A 17,264-nucleotide genomic window follows, 5' to 3' on the forward strand; every position below is an offset into this window, starting at 1 on the left:
ACTGATGCTGAAGCTGAAACTCCAGTACTTTGGCCACCTCATGCGAAGAGTTGACTCATTGGAAAAGACCCTGATGCTGGGACGGATTGGGGGCAGGAGGAGAAGGGGACGACAGAGGATGAGATGGCTGGGTGGCATCACCGACTCAATGGACATGAGTTTGGGTAAACTCCAGGAGTTGGTGATGGACAGGGAGGCCTGGCGTGCTGCGATTCATGGGGTTACAAAGAACGACTGAGTGACTGAACTGAACTGAACTGATACCAAATAAGGGAGAAAGCAATGGCACCCCACTCCAGTACTCTTGCCTGGAAAATCCCATGGACAGAGGAGCCTGGTAGGCTGCAGTCCATGAGGTCACTAAGAGTTGGACACATCTGAGCAACTTCACTTTCACTTTTCACTTTCATGTACTGGAGAAGGAAATGGCAACCCACTCCAGTGTTCTTGCCTGGAGAATCCCAGGGATGGGGGAACCTGGTGGGCTGCCGTCTATGGGGTCGCATAGAGTCAGACACGACTGAAGTGACTTAGCAGCATACCAAATAAGACATTCCCTATTCTGGTAATCAAGCTGTTTGCTAGGAGAAAGCATGCTCTATTAAGTAGGACTCAACGAAAAGAGTGTTTTCAACTATTCTGTTGAGAGCAGTCTCATCAGTAGAGAAATTTGGATTACATCCTGGATTGTAGTGGTTTGAATAATGAATGGTAGGTGAGATAAAGAGATGAATGTGGAAGACTTTTTCAAGGCACTGGATGAGGAAGAAAAAGAGAGAGAGAGAAATACGTTGAGAGAGAGGAAAATAGTTCAGGTTCTCAGGCTGAGTAGACTTAGGCAATTTTGTAAGCTTCGTGTAAAGGAGCCCCAAAAGAGGGAGAAATGAGTAGATTGCAGAGGAGACTGAGGGAGATGCACCGTAGCAAATGATTAGCTTGCCTCCATTGAGAAAGATGATAAAGTTACTGAGAGAAGGCAAAGCAGTTTTTTATTTCATTGGTTTTTTCCTCTTTGGTTGGAGTTAAGGAACTGTGGTTATCTGCAAAAAGAAAAAAAGTGGCTTGTGAGGATAAGGCTGAGCATACAGAGGAGCAGTTGTGAAGTATGGAAAAGGAAGCTGATTATGAATGATTTAAGATTGTTACAGCATTAATCTAACTGAAGTTAGATGTAATTTATGTTTTTTTTCTTCCTAGTGTAGCTCCAGGCAGTGGAAATTGAGGTGAAGAATGTAAACATTTCAATTGGATTGACAAAAGACTCTCTAGAGGTGCAGAAAATAAAGGGTTTTTTTTTTAGTATGGTTAAATGATTAACTGTGTATTTCTGGCAGGTAAAGAGAAAGTAGAGTCCCATGGAGCAGATTTAGAATGGAGAAACAAGGAGGAGGAGTGAGGAGGAGTGGGTTACAACCAGACATGAGGAAACAAATTTAATAAAAGTGGGAGAAATGAAATGATTGATGGGTTAGTGGTAAGAGGAGAAATTTACAGTTCTGAATTTCAGGATATAATTCTAAGTGTTGATGTTGGTTGCTGAATTAAATAGAAGTGAATTTCCTCAGAATAGATAAGGTCAGTTAATAGTTAGATTTAGGTGCTGAATATTGAATTATTTGGGATAAAGACAGGAGTTGTTGTAGAAAGAAAAAACTGACATAAGTGTCTGTGTCCTTAGAGAGTGTGAAGTTGTGCAGAAAAGAACATGGCAGACTTGAGACTGCTATCCTTAAAAAGCTTTGTTTGCTGTGTTGGTTTTTGGTTGGTGCCTGAGAACTTGCACTTTGGAAGTGTTCCCAGCATGCCCAGAATTGATAAGAATGGCTCACTGTGCCTAATCTGTTTGTATAAATAATGTGGTTTGTACTGGACGTCTGCTTTCCTTCTGGGTGTCTGGAATTTTGGTACATGGTAAGTAGAGGGGGCCTATGTAACCAGTCCCTGGTAAAAGGGTACTGACTCTAATGAGCTTTCCTAGTAGACAACGTTATATATATGTTGTGAAAACTAGTGCCTAGAGGAACTGAGCACATCCTGTATTCTTCATTGAGAAGAGATTCTTGCAGGCTTGTTTCTGGTTTCCTCTAGACTTCAACCCATATGCCTCTTCCCTTTGCTGATTTTGCTTTGTACCCTTTTGCTGTAGTAAATCTAGCTCTGAGTACAACAATATGTTGAGTCCCTTGAGTCTTCCTAGTGAATCATCAAACCGGAGGATGATCTTGGGGATCCTCAGTACCGAGGGAGTGACCCGAAATACTGAAAATGATGATTGGGGCTTGGGACAATGTGAGAATCATGTGCATCAGAAGAGAGAACAGTGGAGTGGAAGTTTGCAGTGAGGAGTTAGTGAAATGTAAACCATTTTTCTGGCTTGGAAATTAATTTATTTAGCAAGTATTTATTGAATATTTATCAGGCATTGGGCCGGACATTTAGAATATAAAGATAGTTAACATATCATGCCTACCTGTAACCATCTCACTGATTATCAAGATAGGGAATTAGGCTTATGACATTATTATAATGAGACATGATAATTGGCTATGCAAGAGAGAATATAGTCAAGTATTATGAGAACATGGAAGATGGAGTCTGGAAGATGGAATCCAGAGAATGAGCTGTAGTTGAGAATTTCTAAGGAGAGATTGTCATTTCATAGGAGAAAATATACCTATTTAAGGTATCCAAGTAGCAGATCAATAATTAGAGGTTCCAAAGTTAAATATTAAAAGAAGTTTGGAAAGGGTAGGATCTATCATGAAGAGAGGTTCTGAATTGGATGAAGATGAGAGTGCAGGATAGCAGATTAGAGTCACTTACTCTGAGTTTTGGCTGTAGATTAGGAACAAGGAGACAGTGACATGAAGCCTATTTCAAGATTCCATTTAGACTGAGGTGTAAAGTTTCAGTCCCTTTGCAGAACTTCACCAGGTGTATTGTAAGAACTTCTAAGAACTTTCAAAATTAACTCAATTTATAAAAAAGTAAGAATTGGAGGAATTTCCTGGCAGTTAAGTGGTTAGAACTCTGCACTTTCACTGCCAAGGGCCCAGGTTCAATACTGGTCAGGGGACTAAAATCCACTGCATCCCCCACCCCCACACACAAGCAAAAGCTAAAAATTGTCCTCATAAATACCTTCTTCCTTAAAGAAATTTTAAAAAGCTATGCAAGCCTTCCTTTGTAGGACTTTGTGATCATGAAATGTTACATAGAAGGTGCTCAATAGTTTGATTTGAATGAATTCTCTTTTTCTCCAAGTCCTAGTAGATTGTAAACTTGTAATATATAAGAGTAAAATAGGCTAAGTTTGATGTGCCAGTTTCTTCTTGCCATTCTTTGAAAACAGTTTAAATTTTTTATTACTTCTAAAGCAATGATTATTTTAACAGTGATTCAGGACAAAATCTTTCAGGTAATAGGAATAGATGTAGATGTAGCTCAGCTCAGTTCAGTTGCTCAGTTGTGTCCGACTCTTTGTGACCTCATGGACTGCAACACACCAGGCCTCCTTGTCCATCACCAACTCCCAGAGCTTACTCAAACTCATGTCCATTGAGTCAGTGATGCCATCCAGCCATCTCATCCTCTGTCGTCCCCTTCTCCTCCTGCCTTTAATCTTTCCTAGCAACAGGGTCTTTTCCAGCGAGTCAGTTCTTTGCATCAGGTGCCCAAAGTATTGGAGTTTCAACTTCAGCATCAGTCCTTCCAATGAATATTCAGGACTGATTTCCTTTAGGATGGACTGGTTGGATCTCCTTGCAGTCCAAGGGACTCTCAAGAGTCTTCTCCAACACCACAATTCAAAAGCATCAATTCTTCAGCACTCAGTTTTCTTTATAGTCCAACTCTCACATCCATACATGACCACTGGAAAAACCATAGCTTTGACTAGACAGACCTTTGTTGGCAAAGTAATGTCTCTGCTTTTAATATGCTGTCTAGGTTGGCATAGCTTTTCTTTCAGGGAGCAAGTGTCTTAATTTCATGGATGCAGTCACCATCTACAGTGATTTTGGAGCCCCCCAAAATCAAGTCTCTCACTGTTTTCCATTGTTTCCCCATCTATCTGCCATGAAGTGATAGAACTGGATGCCATGATCTTAGTTTTCTGAATGTTGAGTTTTAAGGCAACTTTTACCCTCTCCTCTTTCACTTTCATCAAGAGGCTCTTTAGTTCCTCTTCACTTTCTGCCATAAGGGTGGTGTCATCTGTATATCTGAGGTTATTGATATTTCTCCTGGCAATCTTGATTCCAGCTTGTGCTTCATCCAGCCCAGCATTTTGAATGATGTACTCTGCATATAAGTTAAATAAACAGGGTGACAATATACAGCCTGACGTAGTCCTTTCCAAATTTTGAACCAGTTTGTTGTTCCATGTCCAGTTCTAACTGTTGCTTCTTGACCTGCATACAGATTTCTCAGGAGGCAGGTCAGGTGGTCTGGTATTCCCATCTCTTGAAGAATTTTCCACCGTTTGTTGTGCTCCACACAGTCAAAGGCTTTGGCATAGTCAATAAAGCAGAAGTAGATGTTTTTCTGGAACTCTCTTGCTTTTTCAATGATCCAGCGAATGTTGGCAATTTGGTCTGTGGTTCCTCTGCCTTTCTAAATCCAGCTTGAATATCTGGAAGTTCATGGTTCACATACTGCTGAAGCCTGGCTTGGAGGATTTTGAGCATTACGTTGCTAGTGTGTGAGATGAGTACAATTGTGTGGTAGTTTGAACATTCTTTGGCATTGCCATTCTTTGGGATTGGAATGAAAACTGACCTTTTCCGGTCCTGTGGCTACTGCTGAGTTTTCCAATTTTGCTGGCATATTGAGCACAGCACTTTAACAGCATCATTTTTAAGGATTTGAAATAGCTCAACTGGAATTCCATCATCTCCACCTAGATGCAGCATATGTCTACATTTTCCTTCAAACATCTAATGGACTGATAGGTAATAAGTATTGAATGGTAGTTAAGACAGTTGTTGATAACACTTTGTCATTCTTCACTTTCTTCTTTGTTTCTTCTCTCTTTCCTTGTGCTTACCCTTTATAACTTTTCCCTGCATTTTTCCTTCTTCTTTTATTGCTTATGGCTACGAAGGACACTTGTTAAAAGCCACAGCTACTGCCTGTCTCCAACAGCAACGTTCAAAGCTAGGGAAAAAGTCATCTATTAAAGTAATATGCTTTGAAGTTAGTTTTTAAGGTATAAATGGTAGCTTATATTAAAGCAACCATTTTCTTTTGTTTATATAGTGCTGGTTATTCCGCCTCTTTTTTTTTTTTTTTTTTTTTAAGTAAAGCAAGACTCACTTCAGGTAGAACAGTTGATAGCATTTGTTGTCAATAATTCCAGCTTTCAGATGAAAATTAGAATTTTTGGAAAGCTTATATCTGCCACTGTGAGCTTGACAACTTCCCAAAACTTTTGATGAGATTGGTAGTTACGGTGTGATGATTCTGATATCACACAATGACGTGTATCAACATTTGGAAATCTGCATCACTTAATCTACCATGTTTTTCAAGGTACAGATATATGAACTTATAGAATCAGGTATGGGTAAAAAAAAAAAAAACTAATAAAAAAAAGATATACAGTGGATTTTAATTTAACAGAGTATTAAAAGTTCATTGATAAAATTTTTTTTTCTGCCTTGCAAAAAATTCTTAATAAGCTACCACTTGTCAACTGTTGTTAAGAATATACACAATTTTCCAACTACATATCTGATGAAACTCAATTTTCTTTATAAGCATTAACCAAAAGAGCATGGGGGATTACCTGGTGGCTCAAGTGGTAAAGAATCCGTCTGCCAGTGCAGGAGACATGAGTTCCATCTCTGAGTTGGGAAGATCCCCTGTAGTAGGAAATAGCAGCCCACTTCAGTATTCTCGCCTGGGAAGTTTCTGTGGGCAGAAGAGCCTGGCGGGCAGCAGCCCATGGAGTCGCAGAGTCAGACACGACTGAGCACTCATGCACACAAAAGAGCATGTTACTACTGACTGAGTGCAGAAGGAGACGTAAAAATTCAGTTCTCTCCCATTGTTGGACATTAAAGAAATGTGTGAAGATCTCATTAAAGTTTTTTGCTTTGAAAAATATTTCTCATAAAAACATTTTCATTAGCATATAGTGGACTCATTTATGAAAAAATATTTTAAATGTTTTAGGGGTTTCACTTCTAATGTATAATCCAAAATAGTGATAAATATAAATCACATAAACTTAAGTTCAGTGAAGTCCTCAAGGGTTTAAGAGAGCAAAGAGGTCCTGACACCAAATGTTTAAATATAGCAGAGTACAAATGGAAAGGGTGCCTGGTTATCATGGCTTGATCTGCCTGTAATCATGAAGTACTTGGTTCAAATTAAATATCTTTTTAAGACTTTTAAAAGGAAAGCAAATTGCTGTTGGGATTCACTCCTGTGGGCTGGTGATACTCCGAGCTCTTCAACAGCAGTATTTTTTTTGACACTCTTTACAGGTATTCTTGTTCAGAAGGTGGGAAACCACAAGTGAGGCAAAATGGAAATAACATTGGCACCAAGTTAACGGCTGGTGTCAGAGCTAAGCACTCTTATCTATTGTGAACACATCATTCTTTTGGGGGTGAGATGAAGAAAGAAGAAGGGTTACTATCTGTTTTAAGACACATCAAAAGTATGACTGAAGAGGGGAGTGCCTAAGGAAAGTCCTTGTAACTGCTAGCTCTTACTCAGAAGAAGAATCACTAGCCTGACTTAAAAGGAACCTTGACTTACAGGAACATCAGGGCAGTTAGCTGGTAGTGCTCCCTGGGTAAAGCATCAACACCCAGCCACTCAACCCTGTTGTAAGGACTATCCAGTCTTGGGAAAGAAAGAAAATTGATGTTTATACTCATGCTGAACTGCTCCCTCCAACATAGCATACTACCTGGCAAACTACTGGTATTTGATAAAATAGTCTTTTAACTATTTAAATATATTAAATATTAATGGCTGAAGATGGTAGGGGAAGACACTTATCTTTAGGAGACTTGGAGGTATCTGATTGTTGCTTTTCTAAAAAAATTTCAAAATCAGTTGGAAGGAGATGGTTAATTGCACTAATAAATGTGATTGAAATGAAACCTATTGATTAAAGGAGAAAGTCATCACACAAAAGGAGATGACACAAGAGATGGAAACGTATAATTTAGAAGCCAATACTCAGGAAACATTTGTTGAATTATAGCTCCTCTAAGAGAAATAGATGAAAAGGAAGTCCGTTATCTAGACCTCAGAAATATCAGCAAGCCCTGTACACCTTTTCCTCGTGCTAGGACCTTTGCAGTTGAAGGTGAATTATCTATAGGGGCAATTTCAAGTAGAACCACATTGTTCTGAGGCCCCCGTATTAAAAAATAGGTTTAGCTCAGAGTCTTGGAAAGACAATGTCATCAATACCAGAGTTATATTAAATAGTAATGGTTTATGTTTAGTGTGAAGAGAACTTTGTCTTGGACCTAGGTAATTGTATTGTAGTTTTTTTCATAAATAGTATCCATTGTTTATAAGGACATATTGATGTTATTTCAATGCTACTATTAAATAATTTTTGAAAGTACTTTAAGATGATGATAGGATGGTCTTTGATGCCACCTCTAGATGTTGTGGAGAAGTCTAGGTCATGATACAAATGACAACCTGACCCACAGAAGTGCTGTGATTGACTTGCACACTATTTTAAACGTGGGAAATTTTGCATAGAGGTCTGGTTTTCTAGCTCCTCCTAGAAGAAAGTCATACAGACTATCACGGGTAGTGATAGTCACACACATTCTTGTGTGACAGTAGTCAGCTAGATCTGACTCATTACAGTCACACAATACCTGGCCAGTCTCCACCACCCCTTACAGCCTTAACACAGACCACCTACTTGATTTCTCTCTGTGGCTTCCCTGATGGTTGAGTCAGAAACCCTGGCCAGCTCTTTGATATAGAATATCCCAGGGAATCCCTCTTATCAGTGCCAGCTATTTAAGATGCAGTCTTGTGTATTCAAGGGTTGCTAAGACAGTGAATTTTAACCATTTTCTTCACAGGAGAAAAAAAATGCGTGAGGTGATAGATATGAACTAGTGAACTTACTGTGGTAATCATTTCACAGTGTCACATGTATCAGATCATTTGGTTGTGTATCTTAAACTAATACAGTTTTATATGCCAAGTAAACCTCAGTAAAACTGGAAGAAAGATTTGGCTCCAGAATCCAGTAAAAATTATCATATATAAGCATCTCAATTTTATTTCCAGGGTGCAGTCTGCTGTTACCAATGTGTCTGTGTTTTTTTTTCCTTTCCTGCTAACTTATGCTAAGAAATAGTCAAGTGCCCAGTCAACCTTCAAGATCTGTGCAAACATTTAAAAGCTTAAAGATGTTAAAATGTACTACCTTGGTTTCATTTCTTTGGAAATATGTGTAGCAGATTCTTAGTATTTGAAAGTTAAAGTAGCCACGTTGTTCCAAATATTTTTAACATTCTCTAGGTATAATAGTCAGTGTAGATATGCTGTTCTTAGAAAATGTTATTTGCATTCTTAGAGTAGTTACTACTTTGTTGAGTATTAACAAAATGCTCTTGACCTAAAGAGTAATTAATAGCAGAGATTTTAGCTTTCTGTTACTTAATTGGAAGAATCTTAGTAATTTTGACAAAATTGGACAGTTGTGTTGTTTTCCATTTCATTAATATTTGGCTCACAAAGATAACTCCAAAAAAAGTGGTTTCTTTATATATTCTTACCCTTTTGTATTAAAGTTTTGATTCAGCTGCAAAATTGCTTTTTGCATTTCATAAATTGCTAATTATAATGTCTTAAGCTTCCATTGTTGTTCTGTGTGTAAAGTTGTGCTCTTATTTACTTGACCTTTTACTAAGTTACATGGTCTATTTTTTGCAACAGTGGCATATAATAACATATTTTTCTCTTTTTTTTAAAACAGATTTGGACTGAGCAACAAATTTGAATCAGAATTCCCCTCTTCATTAACTGGAAAAGTGAGTGTCAATTATTTAGACATTATTTATATACCTCAAAAATAGTCTTTTCCTGACAAATTAGAAGAAAATTTATGTTAAAGAGACATGTTTATTGACATTAATATTTCAGTATTGTTATTTCTTAAAATTTTTCTTTAGGTAGCTCCTGAAGAATTTAAAGCCAGCATCAACAGAGTTAACAGTTGTCTTAAGAAGAACCTTCCTGTTAATGTACGTTGGCTGCTTTGTGGCTGCCTTTGTTGCTGCTGCACTTTAGGTTGCAGTATGTGGCCAGTTATTTGCCTCAGTAAAAGAGTAAGTTGAATTATATATTTTAATTTAAATTTAGAAATAGACAAGCGAAATCTTGCACCCTCTAGTTTTTATTTTTTGTATTGAATGAGTCACTCTTTTGAATAATACACAAAAATAATTTGATCCAGTAGAGAAGTAAGTGATTGATTGACCATATACTGTTATATTCAATAGCCATCTAAAAATAATTTTTATGATGTAAGACATTACGTTAGAGTAGAGTACAGCCTTATCTATATATCCATTGATGGTGGTAATTGGAAATTTGTATTAAGGTCTGCCACTTATCTCTGTGACCACCTCGAATGTGTTTCCTAACCTCTTTAAACTTTAGTTGACATATCTGTAAAATGGCAATATTTACTTCCCTACTGAATAGGACTGTTGTAAGGATGAAATAGTGTTTGTAAAGGTTTTAGCTGAGTAGTTCAAAGTAAGTCTAATAAATATTGATTAATAGCATTAGTACTGATCTATAAGATAGTACCTCAGAAAAAAATGGCAACAGTGCTTGTTTTTATTTGTTAAAATTATGGAAAATTTGATTTTCTCTTTTTATTGAAAGAATTTTTGTTGCTGTTATTTTACAAGTTTCCTGTGATGAAATAGTAATCTTATAATCGGAAAAAAATGATCTGATGGTAGTGGTTTAGTTGCTAAGTCGTGTCCGGCTCTTGCGACCCCATGGACTGTAACCCTCCAGGCTCCTCTGTCTGTGGGATTTTCCAGGCAAGAATACTGGAGTAGGTAGCCATTCTGTCTCCAAGGAATCTTCCTAACCTAGGAATCAAACCCAGGTCTCCTGCAGTGCAGATGGATTCTTTACTGACTGAGCCAGCAGGGAAGGCAAACAAATGATCTAAAGACTAATAATTTTGACTGCTTATAATAAAAAATTTCCAAGATGTGGGTAGAGGTATGGCAAATTAGTACAGATTGAATGTTACATTTTTTTGTTATAAAGCTTTAAAAAATTATGGTAATTATATGTATAAAAATGAAATACATTGGAAGTGAATGAATATTTTGTGTGGCTACATTTCATTTTGTCATCAAATAATAGAAAAGCAAATTTTATTTGTCCTTTTTTGTCTTACAAAATAAGATGTATATTCTACTGTAAAAGGTTTTTAACTAGTGCATTTTATTGATAGGAAGTAGATACTGCCTTGTAATAGAATTGCTATTGTAATATTTAATTTTTTATGGTCCAAGAATATTTCTTTTCTCCCCCCATATAGTATTCATCAGATCATCTTCCTACCATAGATTAAAAGAAGAAACTGGTTTTTCCTGCATGCACAGTTGAGTTTGTGGCTCTTGTAGTTAGATCTCCTCGCTCCCTCCTGCTGTTCGGGCGTTTCCCGTGCTTGCATGACTGCTGTAACTCCCTTGCTTGGTTGGTTGCTGTTATTTAATCCAAGGAATTAAAGAGTATTATTGCTATAGAAACCTTTGAAACAGTTATTTTTTTTTTTTAATGAATAAACAAGATATTGTAATGTGTGCACAGTGTAGGATTTAGAAAACAAAAAGAAACTTCCTACCCTTCTCCATGCATTCTTAGTAACAAGATCATATTTTGGATGCTTTCACTGAATTTTTTCTTATTTGAGACATAAGGTAGATTGACTTTTTTAGGTTATTTCAGTCTGTACTTTCAGAAAGTACATTTCATTCAACTTTGTATTATTATCTCTAAAGTCTTTCTTGTATATATGTTTATGATTTAATTTTATATGGACTTTGCTGTCCACTAGGCATAAACAGATAATGATTACTGGTTAAAAAACTGTTTCCCTGTCATGGGTACAGGCTGTAACATAATTGGAGAGGGGGACCCTTCCTGTATATATAAAGGGTATTAGAGGCCCTGAAAAAAGGGATGCTTTGTCAGATGGGGGTGGGATTTAAAGCAGGGATTTTTAACCTTTTATTTATTATTTTATTTGCCCTTTTCGTCTTACAAAATAAGACAAAGTAAGCTATAAAGTATTATAAATAAGACCACATGGTATTAAACTCAAGATGGACCCACCCATAGAAATCAATAGAACAGAACCGATATGTAGAAATCTGAGAAGCATTCTCTTGTATGGATATATTACAATTTGTTTATCCATTTACCAATTGAAGGACATCCTTTGTGAGGTATTTAACTTGCAAATATATTTTTCTAGTCTGTAATTGTTTTTTCATTCTCTTAATGTCTTTAGCAGAGCAAAAATTTTTTATTTTGATTAAGTCCAGTATATTAATTTTTTAAAAATTGTGTGTTTGTCATCATATCAGAATTCTTTGCCTAAATTAGGGTCACATGTTTCTCCTATGATCTTTTCTGTGTTTTATGACCCATTTTGAATCCATATTTATATATATGTGAGATACAGCTCAAAATTCATTTTTTACATATGACTTCAAGTTTTCCAGGATGATGTGTTGAAAAAAGTATCCTTTTCCCATAAATTGCCATTGTATATTGTCAGAAGTCAGTCAACCATATTTACGTGGATCTATTTCTGGACTCTGTTCTGTTCTATTGATTTTTGTGTGTCTGTCCTGATTTTAATACCATGTACCATGTGGTCTCATTTGTAATACTTGATAGCTTTATAGTATATGTATTTGCTATAGTACTATTTGTTGTTTAGTTGCTAAGTCATGTCTGACTCTTGCACCCCCATGGACTGGAGCACGTCAGGCTCCTTTGTCCATGGGATTTCCCAGGCAAGAATACTGGAGTAGATTGCTGTTTCCCTCTATCTTCCCAGCCCAGGGATTGAACCTGAGTCTCCTGAGCTCTCAGGCAGATCCTTTACCATGGAGCCACCAGGGAAGCCCCGCTGTAGTACTGGACTACTATACTGTATAGTAGTCCACTATATATGTGCTATACTATAGTACAGGGTGCTATACTGGACTACTACCATAGAACTATAAAGTATTGTAAACAACACGTGTGTGTGTGTGTGTGTGTGTGTGTGTGTGTGTAGTTTAGTGCCTTACAGCTTTACAGTAAGGGTTGAAATCAGGTAGGACAAGTCTTCTAAACTTCGTTCTTCTGTTTCAAGATTGTTTTTGCTATTCTGTTTTCATTTTCCACACAGATTTTAGAATCAGATTGTCTTTTAAAAGTTGCAGTTTTGATTGGATTGAAATTATAAATCAATTTGGAGAAAATTGACATCTTTAACAAGTCTTCAAAACCAGGAATGTGTTATACCTCTTCATTTATTTAGATCTTTGATTTCTTTTTCATCAGTATTTTCTAATTTTTTGTGTAGAATACAGATCATGCACATATTTTTATTAGCTTTATGTGTATATGTTTCTCTGTTTTTGATGCTATTAATGGTATTTTAAAAATTTTGATTTCCAGTTGTTCATTGCCAGACATAAAAAATGTAGTTGATTTTTGTATATTGGCATTGTGTCCTATGACCTTACTGTATTTCAGGAATATTTTTATAGATTCTATGGGATTTTCTACATAGATAACCATGTTGTTTTATTTCTTGTTTTCTAATCTGTATGCCTTTTATTTCTTTTTCTCTTTTTTTCATTGGGTAGAATTTCCAGTAAAATATTGAATAGGAGTGATGTACGTGGACTCCTTTAAGTCCTGATTTTTTTCCATTTTTCTGTTTTTAGTTTCATTGATTTTTTTGCTCTTATTTTTACTACTACTACTACTTTGCTTTGGATTTAATTTTTTTATTTCTAAGTGCAGTGACTAGAATCTCCAGAAAGTCTTTGACTGAAATAGTGAGAACAGGGACTTCCCTGGTGGCACAGTGGATGGGAATCTGCCTGCCAGTGCCGGGGCACAGCTTCCATCCCTGGTCCGGGAAGATTCTGCATGCCTCGGGCAGCTAAGCTCGTGTGCCGCAACTCCTGAGCCCGCGTGCTGCAGCTACTGAAGCCCCCATGCCTAGGCCTGTGCTCTTCAAAAGAGAATCCCCTGCAGTGAGAAGCCTGTTCACCACAACAAAGAGTAGCCCCTACTCGGTGCAACTAGAGAAAGTCCCTGTGAAGCAACAAAGATCCAGCAGAGCCAAAAATTAAAAAAAAAAGTAATGAGAATAGATGTCCTTGTCTTATTGCTGATATTAGGGGGAATGTATTCACATTTTTATCATTCCATATCATATTATGGGGTTTTATAGACGTTCTTTGTCATATGAGGAAGTTTTATTCTACTGCTTTGTGGAGAGTTTGCATGAGGAATAGATGTTGGATTTTGTCAGATACCTTTTTTGCTTCTTTAGAGTGCTTATATAGTTTCTTATTTTTAGTTTAAAAATATGTGGAATTGATTGAAATTTTAGACTTCAAGTTTGTTTAGAAGTCCTCTGTCTGCTCATGAGAGATATTTTTCTGTAGTTTTCTTTTCTCATAATACCTGATTTTGGCATTAGGGTAGTGATAGCTCACAAAATGAGTTGTGAAGTGTTCTCTCCTCTTCAGTTTTCTGAAAGAGTTTGTTCAGAAAATGCATTATTTCCTTCTTAAGTTTTAGGAGAATTCACCCGTGAAGCCATCTGGACCTGTAATTTTCTTTGTTGGAATTATTTAAACTACAAATTCAGTTTCTTTAATATATATGGAACTTTTCAGGTTACCCACTTTATCTTCATTGAGCCTCATAGTTTCTATTTTTCAAGGGATTTGTCTATTTTATTTGAGTTGTTGAATTTTCATACAGTTCATAATAGTCATTATTCTTTTACTACTTGTAAAATCTCTAGTAATATAACTGCTTAATTCCTAAAATTGCTCATTTATTCCTTGTTCTCTTTTTTTTCCCTGACCAATCTGGCTAGTGGTTTATTAGTTTTGTTACTTTCAGAGATCAATTTTTGATTTTATTGTTTCTATCAAGTTAATGTTTAATATTTTGTAGGTTCCACTCTAACTTTTATTCTTTCTTCTTCTTACTCTGAATTTGTTTTGCTAGTTTTTTTTAAAGTTGGAATCAAAGGTCATTGATTTGAGAACTTTTGATAGTTAATGTTAAAATTTTTCTTCCTGAGTATTGCTTTAGCTGTATTGCCCAAATTTGGTATGTTGTGTTTTAATTTTCATTCAGTTTCTTTTACTTTCATATTTCTTTTTTGGCTTTTTCTACAACCAATGCACTATTTAGGAGTATTTTATTTAGCTTCCAGATAGTTGGGGGGCTTTTATAGAGATCTTTCTGTTGCCAATTTTTAATTTCATTGTAGTTCGATAATACTTTGTATGTTTTGAATCCTTTTAAATTTTTTTAAGATTTATTTTATTACCCAGAATATGAACTGACTAGGTAAATGATCCTTGTGCACTTGAAAATAATGTGTTTTCATCTTCCTTTGGGTGGAGTGGTGTGCTTTAATTCAATTAGATTAAATTGGTTAGTAATGTCAGATCTTCTATAGTCTTACTGAATTTCTCTCTAGTACTATTAGTTATCAAGACAGGGATATTAAACTCTAAGACTGTAATTATGTAACTGCAGATTTATCTATTTATTCTTATTGTTTTTTTGACATTGTAATTAGGTACATAAGTTTCAGATTTTTGTGTCTACTCCGTGAATTGACCTCTTTATCATTATGACATTGACCTTCTTTATTTTTTTCTCCACAATATACCTTTTTCTAGTTTTAATATTGTCGTTCCAACTTTTTTTGATTAATGTTGTTAGCCTGGCATATCTTTTTCCTTCTTTTACTTTTAACTTAATTGTGCCATTATTTAAAATTTGTTTCTTATAGGCACTGTTAGGTCTTGATTTTTTTTTATTCAGTTTTTATTCAGTCTGACACACTCTGTCTTTTAATTAGAAATTTTGCACCATATAGATTTATTGTAACTATCAATTTGGCTAAATTTAGGTCTTTCATTTTGCTATTTGTTTTCTTTTCTCCCAATCAATTCTTGGTTTCCATTTTCAGCCTTCATAAATTTACAAAATAATAATTTATCAAAGTGAAATTTACATAATAAAAATTAAGTTTTCATTATTAAGTGAACAGTTTAGAGACTCCCTGGTGGTCCTAATGGTCAAGACTCTGCACTTCCAGTAATTCTCTGGTGTCCAGTGGTTAGGGCTTCATGCTTCCACTGCAGGGAAATGGGTTCAATTCCTGATCAGGGAACTAAGATCCCACATGCCTTGTAATGTGGCTCCCCCTTCCCCTCCCCCAAAAAGAATAAAGTGAATAATTCAGTGGCATTTTGTACATTCACAGTGCTGTGCAACTATCACCTCTGTCTAGTTCTAAAAACATTTTCACCACTCGAAAGTAAAATCCTTTACCCACTGAGCATTTTCTCCCCATCGTCTTTTCCCTCCAGCTAACAGTGTGTGTTCTGTCTCTGTGGATTTATTTATTCTGGTTATTTCATGTAAGTGAAATCATACAGCATATGACCTTTTGTATCTGGCTTCTTTCACTTGGCGTAATGTTTTTAAGGTTCCTCCGTGTTGTAATAGGTCTCAATTCTTCATTCTTTTTTATGATTGAGTAATATTCCTTTATATACACCATGTGTCCGACTCTTTGCAACCCCATGGACTGTAGCCTGCCAGGCTCATGGGGATTCTCCAGGCAAGAATACTGGAATGGGTTGCCATGCCCTCCTTTAGGGTATTTTCCCAACCCAGGGATTGAACCCAGGTCTCCTGCATTGCAGGCAGATTCTTTACCAGCTGAGTTACCAGGGATATACCATCATAATTTGTTTATCCATTCATCCGTTGATGGACATTCAGGTTTTTTCTGCCCAAAAGGTGACTAGTGCTACTGTTATGGACATGGTTGTATATGTATTTGTTTGATGCTTTTTTTCAGTTCTTTGGGTATATACCTAGGAGGGTGCTTAACTTCTTGAGTATCCGTAGCAGTATTTGATCTAGGGCTAATCACTGGTAAGGCAAGATCTTTCTGGCTATTCTACTCAGTAGCTTGTTAATTGTGATGTTCCCTAGTCTGGCTAATGGGAAAGGCTTTGTGCTGTGTCTTTGTCAGTCTCTGTGCTGGATCTTTGGACATTCTTACTGCACATCCTCTCTAGTGACTCTTTGCTCTCCCTTTGCTAGCTCCCCTACCAGCACGCACTGCTCAGCAGTCACCTTAATACTCAGTAAGGACTGTCTGCATGCAGATCTTTGGAGTTCTCTGAAACACTTTCCTCTTTGGTACTCTGTTCTGTGGCTTCAGGTTGCCTTGGTTTCTCAAATTCTCAACTCTGTCTCCTTAACTCAGAGTTACCAGGCTTTGTTTAGGCTGTCCTTCCATTTACTGTGGCCTGGAAGCTCTCTGACATCAATAGTCTTGCTTTTTGGGTTTTTGTTTGTTTGTTTGTTTTGGTAGTCTCAGGCCGGAGGGTAAATCTGGTGGCTATTGCTGCATCTTTGCTGAAAATGAAAGTCTGAATGTCCTAAAAGCATTTTTGACAAATAAGTACTGTGCTTGGGATTGAAAGATTTATATTAATGCTATATTGAAAGAGCATGTAATCTGTTTGGAGAACTGGCTAGGTGAGCACAGAAATAGTTCAAGTTTATAAGTACTTGTTATGTTTTTCATGAAGTAGCTCTAATAACAAAAGACAATAAATATATGTCCTAGAAATATGAAGTAGCCACCTGCAATAACAGTATTTTTGAAGTCTTGTGTTATATCTCAGACACTCATTTGAATTTTACATTCTATTATATTTATTTGTTTTAATAGAAAATGTTTAAAATGACTTACTGAATAACGTTGATACTCTTAGAGTATAAACATATCTGTCTTATGAAATTGCTGATTTTAACTGCCATTAGTTTATAAGCTGTTGGAGAAGGAAATGGCGACCCACTCCAGTATTCTTGCCTGGAGAATCCCAGGGATGGAGGAGCCTGGGGGACTACAGTCCATGGGTCCTCAAAGAGTCAGACAACTGAGGGAC

General features: G+C 36.5%; 1 protein-coding gene across 1 annotated transcript in view; it reads left to right on the top strand.

Moving 5' to 3' along the window:
• The window catches only part of CHIC2 (cysteine rich hydrophobic domain 2), a 55,471-nt gene that overhangs the window by 19,264 nt on the left and 18,943 nt on the right, over positions 1-17,264 (top strand). Inside the window, exons 2-3 of the mRNA XM_061145947.1 lie at positions 8,975-9,029; positions 9,171-9,326. Of these exons, the coding sequence (XP_061001930.1) occupies positions 8,975-9,029; positions 9,171-9,326 (211 nt within the window). The remainder of the gene's footprint in view (positions 1-8,974; positions 9,030-9,170; positions 9,327-17,264) is intronic.

Source organism: Dama dama, chromosome 6, assembly GCF_033118175.1.
Source record: "Dama dama isolate Ldn47 chromosome 6, ASM3311817v1, whole genome shotgun sequence".
Taxonomy (NCBI): domain Eukaryota; kingdom Metazoa; phylum Chordata; class Mammalia; order Artiodactyla; family Cervidae; genus Dama; species Dama dama.